This window comes from Stegastes partitus, unplaced genomic scaffold (assembly GCF_000690725.1).
Source record: "Stegastes partitus isolate 25-593 unplaced genomic scaffold, Stegastes_partitus-1.0.2 Scaffold370, whole genome shotgun sequence".
Lineage (NCBI taxonomy): Eukaryota > Metazoa > Chordata > Actinopteri > Pomacentridae > Stegastes > Stegastes partitus.
Genome location: NW_007578101.1, coordinates 300076 through 309613, shown reverse-complemented (window position 1 = coordinate 309613; position 9538 = coordinate 300076). Strand labels below are relative to the sequence as shown.

At 41.6% G+C, this 9538-nt stretch overlaps 1 protein-coding gene across 1 annotated transcript in view; it reads left to right on the top strand.

Annotated features, from left to right (window-relative positions):
* LOC103359415 (copine-9-like) overlaps nt 1-9538 on the top strand; it is a 167763-nt gene that overhangs the window by 157334 nt on the left and 891 nt on the right. Inside the window, 1 exon segment of the mRNA XM_008284752.1 lies at nt 8512-8585. Coding sequence (XP_008282974.1) covers nt 8512-8585 — 74 coding nt within the window.

The following is a 9538-nucleotide window of genomic DNA, read 5'->3' as shown; positions in this document are numbered from 1 at the left end:
TGCATGTTTTATGGTGTTTTTCAGTGAACTGGATCCCTACTGACTGTGTCCTTTGGAAAAAAAAATCCCTGTTTTTGACCATAAAAGTATTATTTAAAATAACCTTTAATTAAACAGATTAAAGATTCTTGACATGCGATCACAGTGAGACAAAGAGAGAGTCTGGCTTCCTCCAGTTTAGCTTCACAGAGAACAAAGAGATGTCGTCATTCCCACTAATTAGCTTTTTGTTTGTTATTTAAATAGAGAAGTCCTACTGTACTGTAATGAACCGTCACAGAGCTCAGAGAGATGCTGCCTCTCAGACGATCCTCTCTGAGCGCTGAAGGAAAAAATCATGATGTGGAGAGAATATCGATTCCCACATGATGCTCTTTAATGATTCCCGTGACATTTTCGCTGGTAAAGAAATGTGTTTTTACACGACACTGCGTCATGTTGGGTTGCTGGAGGAAGTTAGAGGCTCGTCAGACGTGGTTTTAGTCCTCGTAGGTGTTTCTCACTGATCAAACCTGAGCTGTGCTGACAGACTGAATGCTTTACTTCTCCGTCCTCATGTTCTGATTCGTGAGTTGATAATAATTCATCAGAATGTGTTCATTCTCCGCTGATTGTAAAAGTCGTGCCAAATGCCTGCTGTCGAGCTTTCGCCGTTTCCCCAAAGCCTGAGGTGGCAACTCTCAGACTTCTCCATCTGACTGCCAGCATGTTGGGAAATTCCTCTTTTCAAACAGAGAACATTTCCGCCAGCAGAATGTGTAATTAACCAGCAGGCAAGAACAGCAAGTCTTTAATTAAATTTTCTTTTCTTTTCTTTTTTTTTTTCTTTCACGGTTGAGCGTTGAAGGAAAAGTGCAGCTGGTTACAACATGAGGTTTATTTCCATCAGTGCTGTTAGTCCTGATAACATTGTAATCACAGTCTTCATTGTTGGAAATCAAATCTTCTGGGAACAGGCAGTGTGCACAAAGTTATCACAATCAACAGAATTGATGGCAAAGATACAAAAACACAACCCCAGATTCAACGTTATTTTCCCAAGACGTGCACAAATTATTTAGTTTTTATCACAATGGGTCACTTTTGGTGAAAAAGCTCTGATTCTGTACCGCTGCCTGACAGAGTGGAATATTTAGAGGACCAGATTTATCATTTAAACATCTGTAGGTCAGAGTAAAGTAGCAGCATTTTATTTTTTACATCACCTTGTAACAGGTTTATGTCAGATTAGTTTGTACAGTCATAGATCCCTGCATTCAGACGTATTGAATTCTTGTTTTAACACATTTTATTTCCTCCACGCCTGCCGTGGACGGAGCGCTTCTGTTTGTCCATCATGTTCGATTCTCAGGATCGGCTGGAAGGAATGATGCAGGAACAGTCACCTGGACTCGAAGACGAGAATTTGGAGGTCAAGCGTCACATGTTTTGGGCCAGGAATGAGAACTGATCTGTTAAATAGGACAGCACTTCACAGAAAAATAAAATAATAAAGCGACTGCATTTTCATCCAGAAGGTCAAACGTGGGCTCCGCTGTAGCATCAGGATGTTCTGAACCAACACCTCTCGGGTCGGTTTTCAACACCATGACTCAGGAACTTGGTCTGATACTGAATTATTGACAGTCATCTTGAGGACACATGTTGAAGCTGTGAGATCCTCTGTGCTGCCTGGTTGAAAATGTGTCTGAAGCCCTCCAGCTTTAGAATATGTAGCATCTATATTACCTACTGTTAGAGCTACAGCTTATCAGCATCTACTTTACTGGTAAAAACGCTGACTCCGATTTCTGTTTAACCCAATGAATCTACACACTTTTAAGTCTTCACTACATGTATTATATGAGTCTGGACAACTGGATGTCAACTTATATGGATATTTGAGTGTTGATTGGGGATCGCAACCTGTCCAGGTGAACCTGCCTTCACCCTGAGTCAGCTGGGATAGACTCCGCCCCCCATGACCCTGGTGAGGATTAAACGTTGTGTAGATAATGGATGGATAGATGTATGGATGGATGGATGGATGGATGGATGGATGGATTAGGGATTGACCAACATGGTTCTCTTAGACCTGATACTGATGCTCCAGTAATTGACCAAACCTCATGAAGAGACATTCGTTAGTTAAAAAACGAGCAGCTGGTGACTAGTTTGTGCAGCGATAGGATGGTGGTCAATCTGACTTTTATAAACCTCACAGGATATGAAGATGTGATGTTTAGTGTGGTGTAGGACCTGATGGCTGGACACAGGTATTTTTAAGAGATATTTCTGTGAAAACAAGCAGACATTGGGTCCATCTGCTCCCACAGGTTTCATCTGTAGTGTTTAAGGAAAGTTCTTAATGTAAAGTTCAGCTCCGCTGTGCAGAGGAGCTGAATGAAGAAGAAAATCGTAATCATGCGCTCACAATCTGGGCAGCTCTGCAAAGCATAAATGTCTCTCTGTAAAGTTAATTGGCGAAATGATTTGAATTAAGCGACTAGATGAGGGACGGTAAAGTCAGAAATTGTTCCAACTGAATGAATTAAAAGCCCTCGTTGGGACCTATTATTCAGCGTGGAGGGTTACGGCTCGTGTCAGGGGTGAACGCCTGAGTGTACGAGAAAAAGAGAAGTTTCAGCAGAAAGCCGGGAGATCATGACAGGATGAGAAGCAGGAAGCAGAGAGCTGGAGGACGGTACATGTGTGGTGAACGTATTTATAGATTTAACTGATCTGAGACGTTCACTTCACCTGACAAGAATAAAGCAGGAGAGGGAAACTAAAGTGACAGGAGCAGGTCTTCTCCGTTGTGTTTGGTGAATCATCTTTGATATTTCTTTGGCGCTCTGGGATCAACAGAGCGTCTTGATGTGCTCCTGATTGTGAAAGTGATCTGTGCTGTTGAAAAGCAGACACATGGCTCTGGGAAGGAGGATAAATCAAGCGCTCCTCTTGTGATTCCTGAGCTGCATCGCTGCCCAGGTCTTGTCCCTGGTCCAGGAGACCATCTCACATCACTCACTCCCAGTCGGAGCCGTGTGGGAATCAGCCTTTGAAATCAAATTTATTAGAACCCTTTCTTTTTTTCTCGCTTGCTTCATCCTCCCCGTGTGCCTTTTTTGTTCTCTCTTTCTGTTCCCTCAGCTCATCTGTCTTCCCACACTTCTAAAAATAGGTTTGACACTTATTCTGGGATGGTAGCTGGGTTTTTAAAATGACCTCAACTGGGCTGCAGATGTGTTTTTGGAGAATTGTGCAGCTTACGTTCAAAAAATATGTTTGAAGATAACTGAAGCTCAGATTAACTTTTGCTGATTCTTGTGGAGAGTTTAGGAATAAATATGTGAATAACATCAACAGTCAGATGCTCTTCTTTTGCCAGCAGATATATATTTGAATGAATATGTTATAAATTGATTTTTGTGTACTTTCTGTTTATGGCAGCACTTAATGGGACAGACAAGATCATCTCACTCAGTTTTCTCTTTTTTATTCGATAAACAGCTGAAGGAGGCAGAACATGAAGGATAGAACCACACTGGTGACCCCCACCATCAGACAATAAGGCATTCTGGCATTCTGTAGATTTAAGAGCTAATTTCACCAAAAGAAGAATGAATGAGTCCTATTGTGAGCAGTTTGCCCTCAAGACGTATGTTCAGGTACAAAAGAGTGACGTGTTTTGTTATCATCATGTGTTTGGATTGGAAATCAAAGAAAGCAGATTTCATTTAATTGTCTTTGCACACACATGAGTTTTACTATTTCTATACAAAAATGGCAGAAATTGCTTCTTTCTGTAGAGCAGAGAACTGATCTTGACCAATTACCACCTCGTCTGTAAGAAACCACAGTGCAGGAAACCGATATACAGTCAGGAACAAAAGTGTACGAACACTTATAAAGACCACACATGTCACAACAGTGTTGAGTTTCCAATGACTCAGACAACCTTTAATTTTCTATGATGGAATGATTTGAAACCCACGTCGAGCCTCTTCATGGACTGAGAGGCCGCCATGCAAGAAGGACGCCGTTCAAGCAGCACCGTAAAGCTCGACCGGAGTTTGCTGCTGATCACATGGACAAAGAAAAAGCTTATGGAGGAAAGTTCAGATGAAACAACATTGAGCTTTATGGCCACAATCAACCCCAAAAACACCAAACCTACTGTAAGGCATGGTGGAGGCAGGATCAGGCTCTGGGCGGGTTTGCTTCCAGTAGAACTGGTGCTTTACACAAAGTCAATGGAATAAAGAAGAAGAGCGACGACCTCCACATGCTTAGTAGAAACCTAAAATAACCAGCCAGAATGCTGGGTCTTGGACAGAGCTGGGTGTTCCAACATGACAATGACCCCAAACAATCATCAGAAGTGGGAAAGAAATCACTACATCAGGCTGGAATTAAGATCTTCAACTGGCTTCCCTAAAGTCCTGCTTTAGGAGCTGCAGAAACTCGTCTGTCAGAAAGCCAGGACATTAAGTTTAACTGTACCAATTCTGTCATGAGGCTGGTTGAAGATACAACCAGAAGCTTAGGGACGGCTACCAACAGCACCGAGCTGAGGTGAAAACGCCCACAGAAGGTCTGACCAGACGTTAGCAGTGTTGTATTTATGATCCAGCAGATTTAGTCAAATTTCCAAAGACCTGTGATTAATCTAGAACCAAAATGCATGATTGTTTTTGTTTTTGTGTGACAGAGACTCATGGGTTTCATTGACTCCAGTTATAGGAGTGATTGGAAACCCAAGACCTCCATGACATAGATGGCCTTTATCAGTGGATGTACCAAGTGAAGCCGAGTAGAAAGAACACGATGTAGGACTTCAGGGCACAGGACATGTCGCTCCATGAAAACAACTGCAGCTGATGACAGAAAAATCCTTCCAGCTGTGAGGAAAACCCTCAAACCCGTAATAAGAGGTGCAATGGCCGGTCTGGAGATGGCAGGTTTGACAGCATTGCAGTCCACAGCTGGTAGAAAACTGAGAGCAGCACCAGGGCTCTAAGCCAGAAAGATCCTGGAGGTGAGACCAAAAGAAACGAAACCAAAAGCATGGAGATCCAAACAAGTGCAGTTCAACATGTCAGGTCCTGACAGGTTTGGCTGCTGCAGGAACTCTTTGTCCATGAGAGTGATGGAACAGATGATGGCAGCAGCAGGAGGAATTATTTTCTACAAAGCAGTCCTTTCCTTTCAGTCTGACTTGCCAGACCGTCATCCTGCACTAACGTCCTGCCCGTCAACCAGAGCTCTGAGTGACACTAACTAGAAGGTGTCAGATGGGCCATGCCAGCTATTCTAGCTGCTGAAAAGGAGCCTGAACACAGAAGAGCCCAATAACAAACACTGACTGAAGGTCCAGGAGCTCTTTGAAGCAAATGTTCTGTTCTGTCGGCGGGTCGCACACTTGATGCCGTCATCACACCAAACATTAATCACTTTTATTTCCTTTGACATTTAACTGTTAACCTACTTTTAAAATGACAAAATGCATTAAAATCCAAATAATGTGACATAAAAGTCACTCTTTGCTTTTGTTTGGTTCTATTCTCTCCTTTTCTATCTGAATCTTAATCTTATCTAATCTTTTCTAATCTTTTCTAAATCTTATTTTATTCTAATCTTAATCTGATCTTCTCTTATTTATAGAGCACCGTATATAAATGATGTTAATGCTGTTAATACGGACACAAACGGTTTTTCAGCAACAATCAGGGATTTGTGTCCATAATGCTTTTACTGCTGTTAGAAGCTGTACGGATGTTATTGTCCAAGACACTCGTTAATCGAGACCAAATGATCAGTGATCACAGTAAACTATTAGATGCTTTCATTACATCACTTCATCTGTTTTGTCTCTTTGCCATAAGAACCATATCAGCCCCTCTGAGGAGGCTCCATGGACGACTCACTGCTCTCTGGCTGGAAGCCTGGCGGTGATTTCCATACGTCTGAGCCTCTGAGAGTGTGATCACACTGTCCACACACACACACACACACACACACACACACACACACACACACACACACACACACACACACACAGAGCAATGCCATGTGTTATTCAGGGCAGCAGGAGGCTTTCCATCGGCCTCGGTGTCTCTGCAGACGTGTCGGGGTTTACCCATCTCACCTGAGCCCTCCTTCCTTTTTCAGCACATTCTGACTGAACGTATTTCTTTCTCTCTCTCTTATTTCCTCTCACATCTCCGTCCATCCCGTCGCTCTGCTTCACCCTCCGCCTCTCGCATACAGTCCGGTCAATTTATTCCTTCCCCCCTTTCTTCTCCCCTGCTGCTCCCGACCACCATCTGCCATCTCAGTGTGCCATGTGGAGCCTCACCAGCCTTCCATCAGCATCCCCCACTCAGCATCACTACGGGCCTTTTTTTTTTGCTTCTTCCCTTTATTTTTCATCATTTTCACCTTTTTCTTCATTTGATTTCTAATTACTTTCCTCACCTTTATATTCATCTTGTTTGTCTTTTTTTTTTCCCTTCATTGCTTTTCTTTTACGTTGAATTTTCTTCCTTTTTTCTTGACAACTGCTACTGAAATTATGTTCAACCAACAACCACTTATTTAGGGACTTGCTCATAAAAAGTACTTAATTACTTAAATGTTAAACCTTACATAAGTTGGCAAATTTCAATAAGGTTGTTCCAGTGTCAAGTGAAGAAAAATAATGTTATCAAGCCAGTTTTATTAACTTACCACAGTCTGAATTTAGTTTTAATTCAACGAATGCAGACATTTGAGCTTAACTTCAATATTTTATTAAGTTAACATAATACTCAGCGTTTTTACAGTCGTCCTCAGATGTATTTATACCCTCCATTAAAGAAAAGGCAAAATTCACAAAAGTCACTCAAATAACTAGAAAATGAAAAAAGTAATAATAAATAAAAATTTGCTAAATTACAATTCAGTGAAATAAGACATTGTTTTTGAGTTGTGGTGAAAAGAATAATTTAAAAAAAAAAAAAGAAGAAGAACTGTCCCAGACAAATTAGAGCCCTTTGCTGGTGAGCAGAGGGCAGTGATTGGCTCGAAGGGTCGTTCAACAAAATATTAGTTTACGGGTCTCCTCAGGCTTGTTTGCTTTTCCTTTTATTTCTTTCCCGTTATTTCTTCCTATTTCTTTTTTTTAAACTTTTCTCCTTTTTTTTCTTCATTTTCTCTTTTTTATTCTTTTAGTTTCTTTTTCTTTCCGTTAGATTCACTCCTGGCTCTTGGGAACGCCAACTGTTTGATTGTCACTCGCTCATCTGTCCTACTTTGTTGACAACAACTATAAATAACCACAGCAGAACTCTCATGGTTCTTCCAGTCTTATGGGATGTGTACGTCCTGCAGCCTATATAAGCTGTAATGAGGCTGCTTTACAGAACGTATTCGTGTGTCTTAGACAGCAGCAGGAAACAGATGTGGTGCAGAACTTGTCTCCGGTCTGAAGTCCGTGTGGGTCCCTGAGGACGGTTGCAGGACTTGTCAGCAGCCTGGACTGCACGCGTGTTTTTTATTTGCATCATGAAGGGCTGATGTGTTGGGATTAACTTTGAACAGGAGCTGTGTGAATTCAAAGGAAGAGCACAGAAGTCAGCTCTGTGTCCTCAGCATGGCGTTATGTGCACATGTAGATAAGGACTTCTTTGGTCTTAAAGTGTTGAAGGTTGTTTCAGTCATTGTTCAGAGATCTGGGGGGAAAAAGTCACAGAGAGACGTCTGTACTTTTAGCAGCTGAAGTTGTTCCTGTGAGACATAATTAATGTTGTTTACACTGGTAGCTAGCCAGACAGCTCAGCTCTCTGCTGCTGACTTATAATGAATCCACTAATGATAAAGAAGCGAGATTCGGTTTGCAACAGTTGTGAAAGTAGAAAGGACGGAATAATAAACTGCACTCACTGTGGGTGTGATTTATGTATGAAATGAGCACAAAACCACAACACCAGCTACCATACAGAGACATGGTTCCTGGTGCTGGATCCAGGATGGGGCTGAAGGTCTTCTGACCTCAGCAGGTGTCCAGTCAAACCTGTGAGGGAAAAAAAAACATTAACAATAATCTGAGCTTTTAGCAGCAGGCTCAGAAATATTCCAAAAATATGACCTATTTTGACTTTCACACCTTTATTTCATACCTGTATTTCTTTATTGCAGTCTTTTTTTCCTGCCAGTTGATCTCTGGTGTGATCTCGTTTAAATCTCTTCTTGAAACTTAATTTTATTATTATTTTTATTTGCATTTTTATTTACTTTGAACTTCATTTGATGACCTTTCATGTTGTTTCTACCTCTGCAACCCTGTTAAAGGTGACATGCCTTGCTGTGCTTTTATCTGTCCTTTCATAGCAGGTTTTACCCTCACACCTGTCCTGTCCTTATCTGTCCTTATATAACAGGTTTTACCCTCACACCTGTCCTATAAGCTTCAGCATGTTCCACAGTTAACCCTGTGTGGGCTGCACACTGCTGTACATGATGCCTGTTGACTGTGTTTCCTGTCTGCAGCTATGGAGGAGCTGGATGGCGACGAGGTCCGAGTGTCTTCAAGGGGACGCTTTGCTGAGAGAGACATTGTCCAGGTGAACATAACTCCACAGACACTCCGGTTTTCAACCCTCACATCTCATGTTTATCTGCAGAAGTTCAACTCGTGTCCTGTAGCTGCACTCTAAATTATCCAACATCTCCACCCTGCCAGACAAACTAATGATATGAATTACATTTAATGAAGGCATGTTAACTACAGCCGTGGAAGTCGGTGATTTTTAAGGACAAACCAGGGAACTGAGATGGTCCATTCCAGGAATAATTTCTGAACCAAGCCTCGAGGCGTTTGGATGTTTGCTTGAGATCATCCTCTTGCTGGATGGTTCAGTGATTACTTCAGATTAAACTCTCATCACTCCACAAAAACAGACTCCCACAACTCCACAGGCTGATCCACATTCTTCTGCTCACGCTTTTTGGTCACGAACAAAGTGCAGCGAGGTTTCATCACATCCTCCTGTAGGTAGTTTTGCTGTAATACAGGGATGTCTCTGAAGATTTCTCTTCCTTCCACACTCAGTTTTCAGCTTGAACATGAACCTGCCAGTTGTGTCTCTTGGAACTTGATTAGCCTTGAAAAACCTTTGTTTTAAAACCGCTGCCTTTTTGTAGTCATAAAACATTTTAATCTCATGGCTTTGGGTTTACTTCTCAGGTTTAACACGTGTATAGGCACGATTTAGATTTATTCCACAGCAGGGGCTCATTCAGTGTCGTTGTAGAGTTTAGAAAAACATAAACTATGTTTTATCCCTACATACTAGAGGGTTAAATAGCAATAATAGATAAGGGTTGAATAAGACGTAGCGATATGAAAAGATAGAACTGAAAGAGGTTAGATTGTGTAAATATTCTTTATCACGTAGATATTGCAACTCATAATGTTCTTTTTAGTTCTAAAACCTCTAGATGTTGATGTCTATGTATAAACCTTCATATACTCAGTGGGGTAGAGAACACACTGTGTGTCACTTGTAATTAACTC